At 33.0% G+C, this 23,650-nt stretch overlaps 1 protein-coding gene across 2 annotated transcripts in view; it reads left to right on the top strand.

Annotated features, from left to right (window-relative positions):
• Positions 1-23,650, top strand: part of PDGFC (platelet derived growth factor C) — a 199,109-nt gene that overhangs the window by 100,935 nt on the left and 74,524 nt on the right. The window contains exons 2-3 of one of the 2 annotated variants that reach the window (XM_063108641.1): positions 5,187-5,247; positions 14,257-14,452. In XM_063108641.1, coding sequence (XP_062964711.1) covers positions 14,349-14,452 — 104 coding nt within the window. In that variant the 5' untranslated portion in view covers positions 5,187-5,247; positions 14,257-14,348. The remainder of the gene's footprint in view (positions 1-5,186; positions 5,248-14,256; positions 14,453-23,650) is intronic. The other variant, XM_063108640.1, reaches the window with a different exon arrangement.

The following is a 23,650-nucleotide window of genomic DNA, read 5'->3' as shown; positions in this document are numbered from 1 at the left end:
GATCTATGCTTTCAAGGAACTTACATTCTGGAAGGGAGAGAAGGACAATAAAGCAATCTTATATTACATAAGATAATTTCAGAGAGTTGTAAGTACTAAAGAAAAAATAGTCATGTGAAGAACCCGTGATAAATATAACACACAAAAAAGATCCCATTCATAACAACTACAAAATTGCTACTTTTTAATTTGGCCATTAAAAAAGCATGCAAGAGGTTTGCGAAGATAATTAAAATAATTAAATAGTAGCTGGAGAACTGTTAAAGGCTGTGAGTGTGACTTAAACTAGGGTAGTGTATCTTTTGGTGATGGATGAGGGAGCCCAGATTTAGAAAATTTTAACACATGCATTGCTTGAAGATGACAAAACTCTACTGGGTTGATGGCTGGAAAACTGAAGCTTTATTAGAGAAGAAGAAGAATACTATATCAGCAAGTTGAATAGCTTTTACTGAAAACAATTGCAAAGACAACAGGAATTAACACATATTGAGCATTAAACATGTGCTAGGCTATGTTTCATTTAAAACTTACCTTGGGGCCGAGCCCGTGGCGCACTTGGTAGAGTGCGGTGCTGGGAGCGCAGCGACACTCCCGCCGCGGGTTCGGATCCTATGTAGGACTGGCCGGTGCACTCACTGGCTGAGTGCCGGTCACGAAAAAGACAAAAAAAATAATAATAATAATAAATAAATAAATAAAATAAATAAAACTTACCTTGGCTGGCAGGTTAGGTCAGTTGGTTAGAGCATGATGCTGATACACACCAAAGTACAGGGTTCAATTCCTGTTCTAGCCAGTTGCCAAAATAAATAAATAAGTCTTATGTCAAGCATATTAAATTGACAGTAGTGTCAGAAACAAAAGTGATAGGTATGTTAATTTTTTAAAAAAGTCTGGTGAAAGAGTTTATTTATATTTTTATAATAATTGTTTAAGAACCAAAAAATAACAACATATGCAATCCTTGTGTTTATTACTTTTCAACCTGACCAAATGAGGTTTTTTGCCGTCATAAAAAAAAATAGAGGAAAACTTCTAATGTCTTATTATCTTCTGAAAACAAAGCACTATCAATTCAGGCAGAAAAAAACTAGGATCACATTAAATCTATTTTATTCTACCTGACCCACCAACATGGCTCAGGAGAACCACTGCTCATTTTAAAATATATGAACTCTGTTACCGCTCACCCTCAGGGTCCTGTTCAGAGTCTCCAGAGAATCAAGCGCTCTGTCATGAATCCATGTCTGCAGTTTGGAGTATCTTCCCTGGTGGGGCTCATGATTGTTATTAATTTTTTTGTTCTCTCGGTTTGTAATGTCTTAATCTAGTTAGAAGTTTTTTTCCTTGGAAGAGTTTTGCTAGTAAAATCTCCACGGTATTGCTGTAAGAAAGATCATGTGAGTGCCTAACAGTTTCTAGCTCACTACAGGTGCTCCAAAATTGGTAACTGCTCTTGTCATTTGCACTTAAAAATTAATAGAGTAAATAAATTCTTCCTTTTGAAATGTAGGAGTGCAATTGAACATCTACAATATTATTTTATTAATACATTTCTTGATAAGAAATCTTCAAAATTTCTCCAGAAAAATTAATATGTTTTTAAATTAAAGAATGTAAAGAATTCTTGGGTTGTTCTAAATTACACATTGGAGATATATTTTTCCAAACAGTATATTAAATACTTTTATAGAGTTGTTTCGGAAGTTTGTGAAATGTTGTCATTATTTTTATATAAAAAAACATCCTGCACCTGCTATATCTGTGTGTGTGAGTGTGTGTATGTGCACACACGTGTATATTTTTTCAAATACCACTTAGTCCTTCTGATCCTGGAGTGAAAAACACATTATTTTATTTGCTTTATAATGGAAAAGTTATTTTTGTGGAAAGTGTTCTTAACTTTGATTTCATAGATAAAAAGTTTCATAGATAGTTTCTGGGGACTGGGTGAATAATCTGAAATTATGTGCTATTGTGTGAAAATTATGAGAGTATATATTTAGATATATAATTTTCTGGTTTGCACATCCATACTTTTCATCAGATTCTCAAAACTTTCTCAAGCCAGTGGTTTAAAAGAATCAAAACATAGATTTTGTTTCTAAGTACTTGGTTCAGAAGTTTAACATACTTGAGGAATTTTTAAGGTTAGTTTTATAACTGGAACAATTAAAAAGGAACAGAGGATTATAGACATTATTTAGCAAATCATGTTAAGGTTTATTTTTGTTTCAAAAACATCCTTTATCATTATATTTTTCTGTCTAGGTCACCCTACTGGCATGCTCTTTACTATAATGGTGTTGCTATACAATACTTACGGTCACTTCTAAACATTGCCTTTTATACCTCACATCTGGCACAGAAAAATAAGTCTGTCTAAAACAAATTTTTGGCCTTGGAATTGTGGTAAGGAAAGGAACTGTGAAGAGAAACTCTCAAAGTTGTCATTGACTAGTATATATGTGTTTCTCAAATCTGGCTAAGAGAATGGGTAATTTATTTTTAAAACAAATACTTAACTTTTGATTTCAGAAAGAAGAAAATAATTTCTTCCTTGCATTTATTACAAGTTTAATTTTAGAGATCTTGAAGATCATCGTGAGGGAATTCCAAATATGAATTTAATATAATTAGATTCCATAGAAACAGATTTTATGGCATGGCAATTGGTTGCTGGTGTCTTTTCATATAACGTGAGGAATCTCAGTCAATTCTTAAGCCAGTGACCTTCAGAAAGCAATGATAATCCAGGAATCAACCCATATGTCATCCTTTTGATCTACCAGATGTTCTTTGTAAATATGTTTGCACATTAAATATGGGCCTTTTTTTCTTAGACAGTCCAGCTGGTCAACAAATATTTATCGAGTGCCTATTGTGTGTGAGGCATTGTGATATGCTTTAGGGGATACAATAATAATTAAAAAAAAAAAAACAAAACAGAAAACAAAACAAAAACCTAGGCAAAGTCCATGATCTCTCAGAGTTTATTAATTAAATTGCACACAGATACTTTAAAAGCTAAATAACAAAATAAGTAAATGAATAACATGTTAGACTTGCATTCTTTGTGAGGGACAGGAAGCTTTTACTTTTAGTATAGTTTCATTTTTCCTGAGAAAAGTTTTTTAACCATAATCAGTAAATACATTTTAAATGATCTCTTATCTTCTCTAAATTAATATGGAATTTATTACTTTTCAGGGAGTACCAAATTCTGGAAGTATGCTTACAATTAGAACTAGAATTAATGTCAACCCTATTAATCCAATCAATGGAATGGAGCCAGAATCCAGCAAATCAGTAATACCTGGTAAAATTGTCTCCCGCTTCACTGGTAGTATTAGAAACATCTCACAAATAACCCATTAAAAAACAGTTAAACCATTATTAGGATCATATTATTAACTAGTTAAAGGTATTAAGATCATTGTTGTTTCTGTTGTTTTAACCTATTTTGAAATAAAGCACTGTAAATGTAATGGATATTACCAAGTTTATGAAAACAAACATGCTACTCAGTGGGCTAAATTGAACAACGATGCAAATTAGAAAACATATACTTAAGAACTACTCACAGGTTAAAAGATTTCCTGGAGTAATGTGATGTAGTGGAAAGAGAATAGTACTTAGATTCAAAAGATCTGGATTGAAGATTAACATTGTCATTTGTCATTAGGATACCAATATGTCCAAATTTTCTAGGGATGGTCATGGTTTATGTCTGTTGCCTGACACAATTGGTTATAGCACCCTCTTTCGTTCTCAAAAATGTATTTGTTTGGACAAGAAATTGTGTGGTCACCTTATTTATTGTGACAACTAATTCTGTTTTCACAGGAATAAAATGCGTGTGAAACATTTAGTTTTTAAGGTTGTCAGACCTGGAAAAAACTTTCCTAAGTATTTTGCAATCTGAAAATTATTTTAAGAACTATAAAAAGGTATAAAAATATTAGTATGCTCATTTGGGAAGCATGATTAAAGGTGATTCTATGAGAGAAATTTTATTTTTATTATGTCATTCTTAAAGAAATTGGTATTACTTTTATTTGATTAGTTGGGTAATGCTTATTTTTTCAAAGTGTGTTGTGTTGAAATCAAGTCATAGACCATGACTGCAACGAATTTTGAAACCTTACTTTTCTTTTGATAAGGATAAGAGATAGATTCCATTTAATTAAAAATTCAATAGCCGTACTAAACTGAGTGAGAAAAATGGAACCAATTACTTCATAATTTCATCAGTGTTCAATTCAGCTTTGAATGTTGTTCAGTTTGCTTCTTTATCATGTTCAAGAGGTACTTCAATGTCCTATTAGCTTTCAAAAACGATAATAATTTTATTTTCTTGTCATTATAAGCAATTACAAATTTTAATGCTTTTCCTTATGAATTTGATCTTAAGTATGCAATTCTCAAACAAAAACATTGTCATGTGGCCCTATTCCTGATTCCTGTTTTATTTCAGATGATCCATTTAATTTCTAAAAAAAGGTTGCACCTTAGCTTTTTGAATTTCTTCTTGGAACTCTGTTGGAAGACTTGTATTAATTTGAAACAAAATGAAACAAATCCAGTTTTTGCCACTAGCAAATGAGCTTCCAACGTCAAGGTTCCTTTATCAATAGCAAGAGGAAACTAATTCAACTTAAATCTGAGGAGCCATTAACTGACCATCAGGAGGACTGCAGAAACTTGACAAGCAAGAGTCAGCTTGCCATATGGCACTTTTAAAAATATGGTTTCTGGAACAAGATGTAAGGGGATAATAATTACTACTTCACAGGGTGATTAAAAGCACTAAGTAGATGATATATATGAAAGCATCTGGCCAGTAACCTGCAATTTTGAGTGGGTATTCAATAGACATTAGTTGAGTGAATGAACAAGATCTGGGAAGAATGAAGAGTCAAGGGGATATATCATACCAAATAATGCTCTTTCTTTTATTTTTTTCTATGCCAGCCAAGACCCTCTCCCTTAAAGATTAGTACAAATGACCATGACAGTTCATTAGACTGACTCGGATAATTATTTTTACAAACTTTATGTGTCTTTTCAATCATTCAAATTTTTTTTTACTTCCAAAATCTGAAATTGAAGATTCTGAACCACCTAGATTAGGACTTGAGGTCACCCAAAGACTCAATTTTACTATCTCCATCTACTGGCAGGGAGGAACTATACCCAAGCATCTGGACTGGCATAGAAAAGAGGAGAAAGAACATTTAAAAGGTAAGCAAAATGCATATTTTTATTTACTCTGAATTTTTAAACTTTTCTTATCATACACTTTATTGTACTGTCACATAATTAAGGTTGATATAATGAACCATCTTAAAGCAAGAGAATTTGTTTAGGCGGTACAGTACTTTTATCTGACTCTTCAACATGAACAATGCAGACTTGAATGCCTTCCTTTCATAATGGGAGTCTTTTCTGTTTTTGCACTTCTAAATTTCCATCCAGTCATTCCAGTGCTCCAGTGCTGTTTTAAAATTCCTAATAATCTTTAAACTGCAGTGTACCTATTGAAATGTCTATATTCTCATTTTTGTATTTTCTGACTTGTTAAAGATAATTTTACCCAGCAAATTTTTTTGACTGTTATGATTTAGAGAGAGTAGAGATATGTTTCTCAAGGTGTACTTTATTATTCTAGTGTTTTTTATATTTTTTTCACTCTTCATTTATAAGTATTTTAATTTGGTGGAAAGTAGTGAATAACATTTTCCTGTTAATTGATGAATAAAAGTCTTAATACATATCTATGTCAGTTTTTTAAAAAAATTGGTATTTTGCTTCATCAGAAATCTTTTGAAATTGTATTGGTTCACTTTTAACAAGATTATAACACTGTGATCAAATTTTACAATATGATAACTGCTATTACATAAATACTTTGATGGGTTGTGTGGCTGCACAGTAATAGATCTCTGTAAGTTTAAGTGTATTTTACATGATTAGTACAGGTGTTCTTAAGGCTTATATTACACACCTCTTTCTTTCAAAAGCCCGATCTCAAGTTGAGAATAGGAGGAACAGCTGTTTGTCAAGATTATTAGTATTACGAAAATTGCCATAATTAAATTAAGTATAATTTGTACTTTTGTTCCTCTTGGTTTTCTTCTGTCCGCACCCCCCTCCCCCAGCTCCTCCCAGGGGGCATTTGTCCATACCTTTGTTCCACTTCTTTGGACAATGTTACATTTCTTTCAGAAAAGGAAGGAATGGACAGATTTATAAGGAACATGGGTGGAGAGTTTTCAACTTCAATATTAGATTTCATGGGCAAGAATTTTCAAGGAAGTGCTGTGTTCAGACAGGTCTGTTCACTCGCTGGGAAGTCATGAATGTGGCTGGTTCATTTGCTGGCTGGGGGATTACACTCATAAACAGTGCACATGCTGTAAAGAGGGTTTCTCAAATCTCCTTGTGGCATCTGACAATGTCCAATATGACAGACATATCCTCAAAGTCTTCCTCGAGATTAGAACACAAGGAAGTAGAAGGAACTAGTGATCATGGGGTGTTAGTGAATAATCTCACCTCACAAATGGAAGTTCTAGCGGCCTTTGTAAATCAATGCATTCCCTATTTTGAGTAAAAGTATATATCTTCTTTACTCTGTTTCACTCTCTGTTTCAATTCTTCTTTTTAGTCCTCTTGTCCCTTGATCTTTGGATTGATTTTAAAGCCATTATTATAAAGCTAGCTGTTGCTAAAGAATCCTGCTAATGGTTATATTCAAGCCAATTCTGGAATCACATTTATATTTTTTTCATATTTTATATCACTTTAATATTGACAATAATTGTTAAGAGTAGAGTAGGAAACACTGTTTTCCAGCAGGGCAGAATGGTTGTGACATTCATGAGCATATTTTGTTTATACTTAGCCTATGAGGGGCAGTCATGTCCCAGGATAATTGCTCTTTATTCCTGATAAAGTCATGTGGAATTACTGCTGAAACCAAAGCTTTTGCTGCAAGTCTAACTTATACATCTCAAATATTGCTTATGGAAGTGCCAACACTTTATCACCTTTTGACAACATTTAATAACATATAAAACATAACTTAGGAGGTCATAATGTGTATAGAAGTGACAAAATTTATTATTTTTCTTGTTTTTTGATAGCATTCATAAGAAAGTCGCAGTCTCATTACATATACATTGTGTGCATTCACATTTGAATGTCAAATGCTAAATATAACACAAAGCAGTAAAGTCTCATTTTTCAGCAATAATGTATTAAGCTGAATATATTAATACCGAAATAAATATATTCTGATTTTATTGTTTCTTAGGATTTTCTTTTTTTTTTTTTTTTTTGCCTAAATCAGGGCCTTACATAAAAGAGAATTATAAGCTGATTTTAAATATTCATTAATGACATAAATTAATGACCTTATTTGCATTTTTTCCATGAAAGAGGAATTTTGTATCGATGGCCTTTTCATAGTCAGTTTCATTGATAAATTTAAAACATTTGCTCATCAAAAAGTCAGTATTTTATGTAGACATTGTATGCTAACAAAATAGTAGGTAGCTTTTTTCTGTATTTGATATTGAGACAAATTCCAATCTGAATGTTGTAATTTATATATCCAGTGAAGATAGAAAATTGATAGATGCTAAGTCTCCAAAACAGATAAAGTTATTTATTGAAAATATTTTCTCTTAAATGTGTCTGTTTGTTTAAAGGGTGTAAAATGTACATTTGCACTTCATCACATTAGTAATTTTTTGCCATAACAGTAGTATTAGATGTAAATATATTTTGCTGCTTAAAATATTGAAGGGCTGCTAACATTTAATGTAAACTTTCTACATTGAATAATAGTTTTAATTCAGTAAGAGAGTTGGTTAAATATTGAAAAAATGAAATTAGTATTGGATGTTTAAGGCGAATGTCTCTTTTGTAATGTGGATAGCTCCCAATTTATCTCTCTTCTGCATTCTGGTTTTGGCCTCTGTGGGGTCTACTGTAATGCTCATCTTAACAGAATAAAGAATAATAGCATTGCCTAAACATGTTTGTCTATAGTGGGGTGTGTAATTGTGTGTGTATGCAATTATATTCATTACTAATTTGTGTGTGATAAAGGCTTTAAGGAGATTCTGTGTTTATATACTTGGCTATTTATCCTGTGCCATAATAAGTAAGAAGATTATTATCATTTGTTTTCCATAATTAAGCCTTTATTTTAAGAAGTCATATTCCATCGTATTAAACCAAAATAGGTTATTTTTGCCATTACCTTAAGGCTAAAATACCATGTTGTCAATCTTTATCATTTCTATATCACATGCCTCAATGCCAGAAGAATTTTATAGATATTACTTGCTAAGTCTTTATGATGCAAATTGGGATATTTTTAAGGGTGAAAATGGTGGCACTAATAATAATAATCCCACCAGGATAACAGACTTAAACCAAGGCTATCCCAGGTAAACCCAACGATATGTTCACTATATGATGATTTTGGTTGCAATTATAAACAGTACTAACTCTAATTGGTTGGACAGAGAAAGTGATTTATTTATTTATAAATGTAACTGAGAAGCCCAGCAATAGGCTGAGCTTATTGTGTGATTTGATCTGGGATCTAGCTCCACTTTTCTGTACCATGATGTATCTGCCCATTTTTATGTGCTGACTTTTTCATCAGAATGGATTTTATTATGATAGCTAAATGGCTACAGTAGTTCAGATCTCATGTGTACATGCAAGATTGTCTCATCCCAACTGTTGAAAAAAAGCCATTGGATTACTCTGATTGGCCCAATTAGAGTTATCCGTGCAGTGAGAGAAATGGGCTTATGTTGATATCCCAGACATACTTCTGAGTGGGTTCAGTCCAGTCTTTATCCAATGGCTGCTTCATAGTGGTGAGGGAGGATGCTGAGAAGAGGCTTACTACATGAACTGTCCCTCATCACATATGGAAGCTTGCTATGCACTTCCTGAACACAAGCTCCCAGGTCTTATCACTCTCATAGTTAGAGAAGAGGCTAATGGCTGAATTCTTATACTCCTCCTTAGATTCAAGAGAATTTCATATCTTTTTGTAAAGATAGCATCAGGTCAAGGAAATGGCAAAATTTCTACAATGTTGCTCTTTTTTCCTTCCTCTTTAAACAACCTGTAGAAGGGAATCAGAAACTTGAAATCACTGTCTAAAAATCACTGCTTCTTGCTTGATCAATTTGACCTTTATGAAATCAGAATCTTTATACATATGATCAATTTTGTATTTTGTCTTACATAACAGTCTCCTATTTGCTGACATCAGGAAACTGGTATTTGTAAATTTTCTTTCTCATTCTATTTGAATTAGACAGAATTTGATGAACAGTGCTTTTCCTTCACTTATATATTGATTTGTGATTGTCTTATTGTATATAAATATCATTTCATTTTTGTTTTAAAACAACCTGTGTTTATCTCCAGTGTATAAAAAATAAACTCAGATTATCAAGTGACTTGCAATAAACATATTATTATCTATTAATTCATATTTCAGAGTTTAGATAAAATACCGACTATATTTGTGACATTCTCAAAGTATGATAAAATTATAGAGCATGTTTTATTTTTGAAAACAAGCAGGCATATTAAGAAAGTGGCAAATATCAATAATAAGTACTCTAAAACATACCATCTTCTGCTGAAATATAGGGTATAACAGATGAACTTTGAGTAATATATCAAATGTGAATTAAAGGACTTTAGTTGGGGGATATAGATTGTAAAATATTATCTTTATCATGTACAGTCTCTGGAAACTTAGGAATGCAGGATGAAATGTTGAAATAGTGTGTAAAATTGCTTTCTGCCATGTTTTGGGATAGCTAGTTTCTTTACACTATCAGTATGTGTTAGGCAGTGCCATGTGCCAGGCACAGAGCTAGTTTTACCTTCTAGGAATCTTGGGGTGGTAGAAAAGAAGGAAAAGTGAACCCATACATTATGATTAAAATATGCAGTCCTAAAGGAATGTGCAACAGGTATCAACGATTACATTCTAAAAGAGGTAACATCTGAACTGGTTTTGTTAGTTGAGTATTAGTTTACTAAGATAGCTAGTCTAGGAATGACACTATATAATTAAATTGTATATGTACACATATAGCCAACAATTTTATCATATTTACATTATTAATCTCACTTCCTTTTATTTTCTATTTTTGCTTCATTTTAGTTTTAATACTTCTATCTTAAGAGGGGTTGAGCAAGGTGATACGAAATTGTGTATAATAACAACTTTAAAAATTAATGTTTACATATAATATTTTTTAAAGCTAAACTTATTATCTAAGATGTATAGATTTATTATTGTTTCAGTGTACATTGCAAGGACTATGTTGTAAGTATTTTAGTGATTTGAGTACAAACATTTCTTTTATTTCATTGGTACTTTGAGTATACTGTCTGTTGGTTATAGCAAAAGCAAACATTCAGTAAAATAGTCACAAAATGTACACTTGGCTCATCTATAAAATATTAGTAAAATGTTTAAAAAGATGGCCGTTAAAACAACAGAACTATAACAGCCAAGTCTTAATTTGGTAGAACTTAATGTTTGTTCCTTCTTTTTTTTTTTTCCTTTTGATTGTAGGCCTACATGCTTGAGATTTACATAAAACTTTGACAGTCATCTGCAAATCATACGTGTCTAGTGACATACCTCCCTGCATTTTGATGTGAATTTTTTGGGTGCAGCAATTTAACTTAAAGGAAATTTGCAATTTTTTTAAACGACAAATAAGGACTAGATTTTCAGTTTTTAAATTATGTTTGATTATAGTCAAAGGAAATTGTGACTTATAAAGGAAAAAAAAAAGATGATGTAAATACAAATTTAAACACATGCATTTTAGCCATGATCTTTTTTGATTGAAAATCTAAAAATAGAATTCAGATATTTAATAGGTATGTAGTTTTCTAGAGTGTATATGAAAAAGTAAACACTGCTGTATTTGGAATGGAATAAATATTAAATTTTAATAAATCTGATTTAAAAATTAATCTACTAAAAATCTTAGTCGCCAAAAGGAGAAGGACTCGTTATAAACTACTACTATAAGCACATCTGAAATATGAAGATTATTGGAAGAAAATTAGAGTAGGGAGGTACTCATTTTTAAAAGAAATTCTTAAAGACAGTTTATGAATTTAATCTTCGTAATGAATGATCATAATTTTTTAAAATAAAATTTATCAGTATGGGGAGAATTCATCTAACTTGATAGATCTTTCTGGGTTCTCAAGAGAATGCTGGGGCTTAATTATGTTCACAGAAGCAGTAATGATTATTTAATATATGTTATATATAGCCAATGGCAGTATCAAATATTAGCATCTACTAAGAGGGAACATGTTTCTGTATAAGATGCTTACTGCTGAGGAAAAGTATATGCATGAGAAGAATGGTGACATTAAATTATTTCATTTAAAAATCATAAATACAACTAGTTAAAATTACTTTGAGTAGTTTAGGGTAAAACAGGTTTTTCTTTAACCTAAATAATACCCTAACTAATACATGACTTTTGACATTAAGTTTCTGTTAAATTCAAAAATTTCTTAGAGCAATATTCTTAAATTATATTTTGTGAATGTGAAATAATGTTAACATATTTTGACTAACATAATGCTGAATGAAAAGTTGCTGCAACTACTGTAACTAATGCTAAAGTTTGGGTGCCAAAAGAAAGCATTGTAATCCAAACAGCTTTGTGCACAGTAGGAAGTTGTATTAGTTTTCTAATAATGTATAAGAAATTACCACAAATTTAGCAGCTTAAAACACCCTTTGTTAACTCTCAGTTCAATAGGTCGGAAGGCCAGGCACTGGGTGACTGGGTTCTTGATCAGGACCTTCACGAGAGTAAAACCAAGGTATCAAGCAGACTGGACTCCTTTCTGGAGGCCGTGGAGAAGAATCTGCTTCTCTGCTCATTCCAGTTCCTTGATGTTTTAGGACCCCATTTCCCTGCTGGCTTCAGCCATAGACTGCTCTTGGTTTCCAGAGACTTCCCAAATCCCTTTGTACCGAGCTGCCTCCATTTTCAAAGCCAGCAACAAAGAATCTTCCTTCTGTTGAATCCATCTCACACTTTGAATTTCTCTGAGTTTAAGAAGGACCCCGTTTATTCATGGGCGTAATAGCTTAGGTCCAGCTCACCCAAATCATCTACCTTTTGATCAACTCAAACTCAACTAACCTAATCCTGGGAGTAATATCCCCATCAGGTTCCACACACTCAAGGGGAGGATTATTCAAGGGTGAGTGACATTGGGGACCATCTTAGAATTCTGCCCACCCCAGAGGAAGGGATAGATCACTGGTATGAAGTCAATGAGAGAACATATAGAGTCTAAGATTTTGAGTACAGAAACAGAGGACTAGGGAATTGGTTGACTAAAAGAGACTTAGGTTATGGGAAATAAAAGAAATAGAGATGAGGAAAGGGCAGAAAACTACAATAGAAAGAAAAAGAAAGAAGAAAAATGTAGCGTTTAGTCTAGAATGTCATGATTTAATAGGCCTTAGTATATACTATATATAGCATTGTTTGATGGGACATACCCAAAAGGAGTGAATACAATGAAATTTGTTTTATTGCCACAAGTAACCCTGAATATACAAGAGATTGTGGGAGAAGAGCTAATGAATGAATAAAGGATGATAATGAATAGTAAATGGTGCTTACAAAGTAATGATATTCTTAATCTCTTGATGAGATCTTAGTGCAGTTATAAAATTCAGTATTGTGCAGCATATGCTAAATCATGAAAACCAGTGAGGCATTGCTATAGTTAAAACTGTTGTCCTGATATTATGAGTACATAAATGTTGCACCCAAAATATTAAATGCCAGATATCCTGCCATGCACGTTTCTTTATGTGTTCAGGGTCCAGTTTAGGATTTTTAAATTATTTTATGAAATGATATTAGTTGTAAGTTTTTTTATTGGAATTTAGCATGCTTAAATGGATTTTCATGGCCTGAAGCCCATGAATTTAGCATAAAAATCTAAGAACATATTTTAATTCTTAGGTTTTTTTGAGTGGATAAATGACTGCCCATTTTATAAATATCAGTTGTGGGTTCTCATTACTAACTCACAACTGGGTGACTTTAAGCACACTTTTTTTTCTCAGCAATTCCGATTTGCCCATCTTTCAATTCTCTCCCCAACAGTCTAAACAAAAGAAAGAGTGACACTATTAACAATGTATTTTAGCATTTCACAGCTATAAAAAGATTCCATGCCTAATAAACTTGAGAGCTATTGTATACTATACTCTTCCCCGAGAATTTCAAAATTTATATTAGCACATTAAGGAACTGAGAAGTCCTGCAACATTTCTTTTATTTTCATATTTCATGTAGTGCTGATAGTTCCCTTAGAAAAGGAAGATGAGACCACCATGGTGACCTTGTTTTATTTTCCAAGGTCATTTAAGATTTGAAGTTATTTACTAATTCCAGTTTATGTGAAACTTTGAACTTATATTGGATACCTTTTTTTCAGAAGTTATGGGTCCAAATAACAAGCTGTTATTAAGATCCTTTTGTCAGCTCAGTTTCTAAAGCATCAGGAATAAAGAGTAAGTAAAAAGCTATAAATGGTGTGTGGTGTGTCATGTTAATTGACATTTCAAAGGTCATTGAAAAAGCTGGTGACCCCCTCTTATATGACTCCACTTCTGCCTCTTTCATCCTCACATTTCTTTTTCCTCAACTATCTTAATATCCTCATATTTTGTCATATATAAAACTAATTCACATTTTTAAGTTGACTGTAGTTCTGCAGTTCTTATTTTTAAATTAGGGATTTTAATCGTTATATTTTTAAAAATAGAATTACATCAAGTTTATTTTTATTCTTATGAAGCTCATGTTTCATAACTTTTTGGAGATTAGAATCTTAACTTTATTGTGATTTTAGGAATCCACAGAAATTGGTAGTGAACATTTCAGTAATACATTTGAAAAGACTGATTTGCTCTGTTCTTTCAGGTATACAAAGGATTTTATTTAATAATGTTATAATAATCATTTTTTTCTGGGTAAATTCTGGGAAGAGTGGTCGTTGGTTTATATCATATAAAGGATACTCAACAGTTGTTTGAGGTAAAATGTGAATGATAAAAAAAGAATTATTTTGGAACCTATAATTTTTGAAGTGTCTGTTCTAAATATATGTCTATGTCTGTTTTTGCTGTAGGAGTACAAGATCCCCAGCATGAGAGAATTATTACTGTGTCTAGTAATGGAAGTATTCACAGCCCAAGGTTTCCTCATACTTATCCAAGAAATATGGTCTTGGTATGGAGATTAGTAGCAGTAGAGGAAAATGTATGGATACAACTTACATTTGATGAAAGATTTGGGCTTGAAGACCCAGAAGATGACATATGCAAGTAAGTTATCATGCTTGAAATTCCAACAGAGTGTAACAACTGTTATAGTCTTTCATGTTGCTTCATTTTGATGATCTGTTTTTATTTTTTTTATTTATTTATTTTTTTTTTTGTCCTTTTCGTGACTGGCTCCGGCCAGTCCTATATAGGATACGAACCCGCGGCGGGAGCGTCGCAGCGCTCCCAGCGCCGCACTCTACCAAGTGCGCCACGGGCTCGGCCCTATGATCTGTTTTTAAATGGCATCTTTTGTTCTGCTTTGTTTTTCTGATGATCTAAGAAATTTATGACCTTAAACTATATTTCTTTTAAAGTCTTCATTTAAAATCAGAAGACACATACATGTATGTATACAGTCATTATTTTCCACCTACTTCTAAAATGATTTGAGATGATTTATTGTTAACAAGTATATAGAGTAAAACCATTTAAAATAAGCAATAGAGAACAAAAAGCTACATAAAAAATGCAGTTTGCCAGAAAACCTGTTACCATTAGTGCTAAAAATCTTATATTTCAGAATTCTGACAGGTAAATCAATAAGATAAACAATAAGCTATTAAAAGAAAAAGCTGTATCCATGGGTACGTATTACCTAGATACATATATGGATACACACACACACACACACACACACACACACACACACACACACACACACACACACACACACACACACACACACACACACACACACACACAACGGACTAAATTTGAGTATTTCTTCACAAAGAAGGAAAACAGTTCTGAAAGCAGAATTAAAAAATTTTGGCTAACCTTATGCCTTGCCAGGTAGGAATTCATCATAATTCTCTTAGAAATGTTCGTGAACCAAAGTCAGCTGGAATATTTCACCCACACAAAAGACCACCTACTGTATGTCATACAAATATTACTCTTTAAATCCCATATGAATACACATGTCAAGGTTGGGTGGTCTTACTGAAGATTTTTCACTTCAATGGTATTTGTATATCATGAAAATATTTTACTTAAACTTCTTCATGGGGTTCTTTATTTTCTCTTTGATCTACAAGTTAAAAGAGAATTTTCATTTTATGGTATATTACAGATAAATAGCTCAATAAAGATGAAATAAACTTTGTACTTGCTGTCATCACAATTTGTATCTTTAACATTTATGTAGTTACATTCTTTTTCACATTTCTTCTTTTGTGACTATGCATTTCATGTTGTTTTTTCCCTTACATCCATACTTTTAGACTTTGAGAAACTAAAAGCTATCCTAGATCTCATTCATATTTTGTACCTAAACGAATGCTAAAACCCACATTTCCTAACACCAATTTAGGTAGTTTTTCACCATGCTGTACTGAACCTCTTGTCTTCTTTTCATAAACAAGATGTCCTAATCTTGTCAAAAACTGCACAGTCCAAGATTTTGCTCTACCTGCAAAATAGTAAGTTAGCCCATCACAGTCTCATGGATGCTGATAGAAGACAGGAAACTCCTGGGCCAGAGACAAAGGACTTTATTACAGCAGTAGCAGCAGCTGAAGAATTAGCACTTTCTTGTATCTTTTCCCCAAGTTCCAATTTTCACAGTTCAGCACCAAGAGGGCAGTGTGATTTCTGCACATTTAGTGGATTGTGTGTTACAGAAGAGGAAGAATTATATGTATGTTCATATATATGTACATATGTAGGTGTGTGCATAATGTATATTATTAGTTAAATAATAAAAATTAAACTATCACCCAGTATGCCTTGGCCATTAAGTGTGTGACAAAGGTTTGCATAGAATGTGACTCAACTTAAGAAAAGTGACACCTCCAATAGTTTTGAAGTTCCTATCCATGTTCCTCCCTAATTACACCTTTTTCTTGTCATTGTAAATGTAATCATTCTCCTAAATTTTATTACTTGCTTTCCTGATTTTCTCTATAATTTTATATGTACATATTTTCCTATGTACTATCCCATAAAAAATAGTTTATTTTTTGCCTGTTTTGAAATACATATCAGTGGGATGATACCACATGTTTTCTTTTGTGATTCGATATATATTTTGAAACAAGCAAAACTAAACATTATTATGTTTTTAAAATTAGTTCATGTTGATGTGGATAGATTATTTAGATCATTAGCTTTCCTTGATGCATAGTATTCCACTGTATAAATAACCAACCTTTTTTGTCTCTTCTACTTTGATGAACATTTGGCTTGTTTCCAGTTCTTGTGCAAAAATGAAAGAAAACTTGGGAGTCTGTATCTAAGAATGGTTTGGCTGTCTTAAGATATTTACATTTTCATTACTAGATAGGTAGAGTTAAATTATTTTTAAGTTACTAGTTTACACTTCTACCAACAAAATACAAAAATTCTGTTGCATAGCATTCTCATTAACTTTTGACTTGTCTTTCTTTTAATTTTTGGTAATATGTTAAGTGAGAAATTGTACCTTATTAATAATTTATTTTCTAATTACTAATGACCTTGAGAAATTTTCATATTTCATATTGGCCATTTATATTTTCCCTTCTGTGAAATGACTGCTCATATCTTTTGCCCATTTTTTTATTGGTCTGTTTGGCTATTTAAATTTTGCCTTTTATATTTAAGCTCTTGATCCATCTTATTTATTTATGTCTGTGCCGAGAGGTTTTTCATTAGAGTATTTTCATTAGGTATTTCATTAGAGTTTTTCATTAGAGTACCCTAACTATTGAATAGTCATTCTTTTTATTGAATAGTCATTATTTTTCCCAGTGATGTGCAAAGTCACTTAACTTGCAGATCAGTTTTCTGTGTATGGTCTGGACTGTTTCTGGACTCTTATTCTTTTCCTTTGGTCAGTTGTGTCTATCTTAATTGAATGACACTGCCTTAATTATTATAGCATTATAGAAGCTGTGTGATAAGGAAAGCTCACCTTAGTTTCTTCTTCTTTAGGAGTGTCCTGGCTGTTTTGTTTTTTAATATATTCTTTAGTAATAGGTTATAAAGTTCCTTGAAAATTCCTGTTTTTATTTTTATTGCTATAGTATTGAATATCTAGGTAATTCTGAAGAGAATTAACATCATTGTAATAATGACTCTTCCTATCTTGAGAACTTTACATTTCTGCATTTATTGAGGTCTTTAAGGTATATACAGTTTTAAAATTTTCTTCATAAAGATGTTGCACATTCATTATTTAGATTTATTTCTAGATTTCTTATGGACTGTTGCTAAAACCAATTCTTGAAAACTATAATTACTAATTATGTATTTATGGTGTTTAGGAATGCAATCAGTTTTTTAGTATGGATTTTTTTATCTTGCAAACATTAATCTCTTTATTTGTTTTAATAATTGTTCTGGAAATTATTTTGGATTTATGCAAAAAGTCATATGTTTTGTGAAAAAATATTTCTTTCTTTCAATTCTTTTACTAATTATTTTTCATTTCTTATTATACTGTTGATTGTATCAATGTCTAGCTTTGCCATTTTCCTGATTTTACAGTTTGCTTTTTTAAAAATAAACTTTAAAATTTGCAATAGCTTAAGATTTACAGAATGTTACAAAGATAGTACAGACAGTTTCCATGTACTCTTAACCCAGGTTCCTCCAGCATTGACATCCTACATAACCATGACACATTCACATAACTAAGAAATTAACATTTGTGCAATATTATTAATTAAACTACAGACTAGCAGTTTTTTCCTACTTTTTGACCTTTTTCTGTTTGAAGATATTTTACAGAATAAGAACATTGCATTTAGTTGTAATGGCTCCTCAGTCTCCTTCGAATCTGTGACAGTTTCTTTCTTTCCTTGTATTTCATGACTTGACAGTTTTTACTGGTCAAATTTTTGAAGAATGTCCCTTAATTTAGGCTTTCAGTTGTTTTCTCATGATCGCACTGAGGTTATAGGATTAGGGGAAGAATTCCAAATAGGTGTTATGCCCTTGTCATCACATCAGAAGGTACATAAAATTAACCTCACCTATCAGTGATGATGTAAACCTTGATCACTTAGGTATTGTACTGTCTGCTGGGTTCCTCCCTGGAACGGTAATGTATTTCCCTTTCATATTCTATTGTTTGTTAGGTATGTAACTTAGTTCAGCCCACACTCAAGGAGATGGAGATTAAGCTCCATCTCCTGGAGGGGCGAGTATAGACATATATTCTTTGAAATTCTTCAGTAAAGGAGACTTGTGCCTGCCTGCCTTCCTTCCATCCATCTTTTATACCAGTACGTAGTCATGGATATTTATTTTATTTTTGCGTTATAATTTAATACTATCATTATATACTTTGTTGTTGCAATTGTAACATCTTTGGCCATTGGGAGTAAAGGGTTTGCTGTTAACATGTCAATAGTGAGTATGATGATTGGTGAAAGTTTTTGTTTTGTTTCTTTCAATTTTATCATTTGAAGTACTTTTCTTCCTTTTCTACTTTGTTAAGAGTCATTTTCCCCTTAGGGAAAAAAATTATTATTTGTATTTTATGCATTTAAAAATAACTTACCAACATTATGACTCTTCTTACCCATCATATATTGTCTAAGAACAAGAATATTTTCTATGGAACATCAATACCATGATCACGTGCAAGAAATTTAGCATTAATATGAAACCATTACCTAATATACACTTGAATTTCTAATGTTCCCCATGATTCCAAAATGTTCTTTATCACTTTTTTTTTTTTTTTTTGCTTTTTGATTCAATAATAAATCTTAGATTCTGTATTGAATGTGGTTATTGTAACTCTTTTTGTCTTCTTTAGTCTGGAAGAGTTCCCTTGCCTCTTCTTAGCTCTCACAACATTGATATTTTTGTACAATCCAGGCCATTTGTTCCACAGACTGTCTCTCAATATCAGTTTGTCTGAACGTGTCTTCATAATTAGGTCTCACTTAAAGATATTAGCCAGAATGCTCTCTACATGATGGGTACTTCTGATTGCCTATAATGTCAGTTTTCTACATTCTCAGTGACATGAGTTTTATTTCTGTCCACCAGATTTCTCTGTTGTAAATGTACTTTGTTCTCCAACATTGTAATTAACCCTTGACAACCTATCAATCAATTATTTAACATCCATTTATGAATCCTGTTTTTAGTTAGAGTCAGTTATGCAATTTATATTTTCTTGGCATTTTTCCATTTCATACACCTTTTCAGATTTATTGGCACTAGTTTTTTTTCACAGTATGTCCTTAACCTATTTTAATTTTGCTGCATCTCTAATTATGTTCCTTATTTTATTCCTAATACTGTTTTTACAATTCACCCTTTGTTTTGTTTTGCTTTGCTTTTTCTTTAGTCTTGTCTGTGGTTTGGTTTGTCCATTGTTCTTTCAAAGAAACGAATTTTGGCTCTCTTGTAACTGTTAAAGAATGCTTTTAAAAGGTAAAATCATGACTTTCGTACAGATATTAAATGAACTCATTAAGGAAAGAGTCTATTTTACTTATTAATGAGGGAGTCAGCCACTAAATGAAATAAACTGATTATTTTAATATTTAGAATTTAAGATGATAAAAATGTTTAGTTTTTCTTTAAAATAAAAGAAAAAAACACTTTTAGATAATTTCCTCTTTCTCCTGTAAGTAATAGAATTAATGTGGCCTCATTATTTGCTCACTTATTTACTATCACATTCAACAAATATTTATGGAGTACTGTGTAAGTAATAAGACAGCAGCATGAATAGGAGATGGCTCATGCCCTCAAGTAGTTCATGGTCTGGGTAAAGGGGCAGACAAGTAAACAGGCTATTAAGATAAAATGCCACCAAACCCAGAATATGGTAAATACAAAGCACAGTTATTATTCTAACTAATTCTGTTTAGATTGCTTTGTTGTTCATGTTCTAATTCATATCATAATTGTGTATTTTTACCAGCAACTGTCTCTAAATAATTGTTATTAATTTATTATGGAAAGGGGGTAGATAAATTAACGCTGCTGTGCAGACCTCAAATACTAAACACTTATTTTCTGTGTTTCACTGTAGTAGATATAGCTTTCAGAACTAGTATAGATTTCTTACACCAACTTTACAATGCCAGTGCAAGCTGTGAGTGATAAAATTTTAAGGAAACATTGTTTTATGAAAACAATAAATAAAAATATTCCTCAGTTGCATGGCCATACAACTGAGTAAAGGCGATATTGTTTATTTAGCTGATAATAACCTTAGAGACCCATAACTGCATCATAAGAATTCATTTCCCAAACAAAGTGTTTTCATGGGTTCCCCTAAAAGGATTGAGGGAAAGAAAAAGCACCAGGAGTCCATATTTGGCATAAGCAGTCTTAAATTTTAGCCCTGAGAGATCCAAAGGCACCACAAGAAGCCCTTTACTTACATAATTTTCAGCCTCTCTCACCATCCTGAACCTTCAAAACTGGGCCTGAGAATAAGTGGCTGGGTTTGGGAATGTAACTCAGAATTTAAGTCCTGTTTGTGATAGCAAGTAAAAGATAGGCTAAACAAACAAACAAAAATCACTACCTTTTTAAGGAACACTTTGGGAACCCTGTAGTGAGACCAGAAAAGAATGTTTGCTTGGTGTTGTGGAAGATGGTGTGGTTGCTTTTTGTGGTGTTCCTACCTCAACCACTGGCGAGAGGAAGGGAAGCCATATTGGCTTAAAGCCTTCATTACACATCCCCAAGACTTGCTTTAGGAACCTGTCTGCACCTGTCTGCACTGAAGCCCATACATGATGGTTACTGTCTTAGTCCGTTTGGGCTGCTATAACAAAATACCATAAACTAGGTGGTTTATAAATAGAATTTTGTTTCTTACAGTTTGGAAGTTGGGAACTTCAAGATTGAAGCACCAATAGATTCAGCATCTGTTGAGGGAGAGCCAGCTTCCTGGTTCATGGAAGGCTGTTTTCTTGCTATGTTCTCACATGGTTGAAGGGGCAAGAGGTCTCGCTCAGGCCTCTTTTATAAGCGTGATGACCTGATTACCTCCCAAAGGCCCTACCCCCTAACACTCTCACCTTGGGGGTTAGGATTTAACATATGAATTTTGGGGAGGAGCACAAACATTCAGACCATAGCAGTTACCTAAACGAATTACTACAGTTTTAAGGAAGAAGAGGACAGTGCATTATAGTTGTAGGCAAACAGTAGTGTCTATTACAGTCCTGTGATATAAGAGGCAATGTGTTGAAGCATAGAAAGATTAGTCGTAATCATGAGAGGTATGAGAATGCAATGTGTGTTGGGCCTAAAGAATGGGTAAGACGTCAGTAGCTGACGAACACCTAATAGATATTCAGTAAAAGTTAGTTAAAATAAAATAAGAGGTGGGTGATAGAGAAATGAGAACAACAGACAGAGGGAGACTGGAGGTAGAGAATGTAGGGACTCATTTGGGAACAACGAGTTTCTCTGGAACATGAGATGCCTTAGAGGTGTGGTGAGTCTGAATGGTGGAAAGGTTCAAATTGCAATCAACTTTGAATACTAAGCTGATGAATTTGAACTTCCTTTTTATGCTCTCTGAAGCTTAAGGTTTTGTTGCTGAACAGGTTTATGTACTGGTCTTTATTCTAGGAAGAGAATTCTGACAGGAGCATGAAGAATAGATTGGAGGAGAGAATGAAGGCAATTGAATAGTTGGAGGAATTTTGTTATTTCTCATGCACAAAACTTTACAAGTAAATAGCCTCTCAGACTTACACTTTGCCTAATTTTTTTCTGATTTCTCCAAAACCAGAAAGCATATTTCTCTCTTAATATTACTCCCTTCCTTGTTAATGCTCTGTGTGTGGAGGATGTGGACGTATGGTGGGAGTTGGGGCTGGAGGTACCCGTGCATTTTGTGCTAAGAAAACCTACAGTAGACAGCCCCAATGCTTTTTATTTAAGAGCTAAATACTCAAGTATTTAGCCCCAAGACACAAGTTTTGGAAGGAACAAAATAACCCATTTCAACATTGCTGACATTAGAAACGTTTATTTTAAAGACAAACTAAGGAATAACTTAGAGTATTAAATGGTCATTCTATTGTCATAGAGAAGAGATGGACTTCCTCTTTTCTCCTTTACGTGGACCCTGAGAAGAGGAGTCACTAATGTTGTGTCTAATCCTGTCTCAGTCACTAATCCTGTCTCAGAGGACTATTACAATTCTGCTAGAGGTGTGTCATGACAAAATGTTTCACTGCTGTGTAGAGACATATGTTGAAAGATATTGGAATTCGTATAATGATGTGTCACTTTAAAACTCTTGGTTTCAGGAGACCACAAATAGTTAGTCAATGACTCTAACCAGTTTAAAAAGGGAATGTTTAGATTATGTGATAAGAATTTCAGAAGTAGACTGTATCCATGTTCTGAAATGATGCGATCAAGTCCTTGCTGCTTTTTCTCTGTCTCTATAAGTAAACTTCCTTCCTTCTAGTTGACTTTATTCTCTATCATGCTGTCCTCGTAAGATGGCAGAGAAAGCCATGGAAGTGCCAAAATTGTAGCACTTGTGGTCTTTGGAGGAGACAGGAACTTTTCCTTCAAATGTTCTGGGAAGGATTTTGATTGCACCAATATCCCTACCTGAACCAGTTGCTATAGCAGGAACTAGGAGCACAGATTACGGTGATTGGCAAGATTCGGGTTACATGCCCATCTCGAGAGCCAAGTGATGCTCTCTGATTGGTGGAGAAATGGCCCCTGACAGCAAAACTTTCTTTTTCTATCTGAAAGAGGAAGAGGTGCTGGTGGTACCAAAAAAACGATCTCCGCTATTGGTGTGTAGGATAGACAGGAGCTGAAGTGCAGCTTTCAGATCTACAGTTACTGTTTTTCTTACCTGCACTTCTGGCCACAGCATAGAGTTCTTTTTAGAGTACAGATTGTTGCCAATGCTTTTCCAGCAACTCTTTTGAGTGTAGTTAGCTCAATGGCATAATTTATAGTTTTGTTATTCTTTGACCTCCGTAGCAATTACTTTTGTAACTTAAAAAAAAAAAAAAAAAGAAAGAAAAAGAAAAAATCATTCCCAAGAGGGCTTAAAATGAAGGGTGGGGATCTGACCGAGTCTGAGATCAAGGACTCTACTCTTGGCTAATGAGATGTTTTGGTTTTTTTGTTTTGAAATGTTCAACATCAACATTCCAAGTAAAGAAAAAATGTGTCCTGTAACTCCTAAAACTCCTGTCTGGCCCGCCCAATGTTTGTCTCTCACCAACCCTTTACCTTTTTTCTTACATCTTA

The sequence above is a fragment of the Cynocephalus volans genome, chromosome 9 (genome assembly GCF_027409185.1).
Source record: "Cynocephalus volans isolate mCynVol1 chromosome 9, mCynVol1.pri, whole genome shotgun sequence".
NCBI lineage: Eukaryota > Metazoa > Chordata > Mammalia > Dermoptera > Cynocephalidae > Cynocephalus > Cynocephalus volans.
Note: the sequence above shows the minus strand (reverse complement) of the source record. Positions and strands in the feature narration are given on the sequence as shown.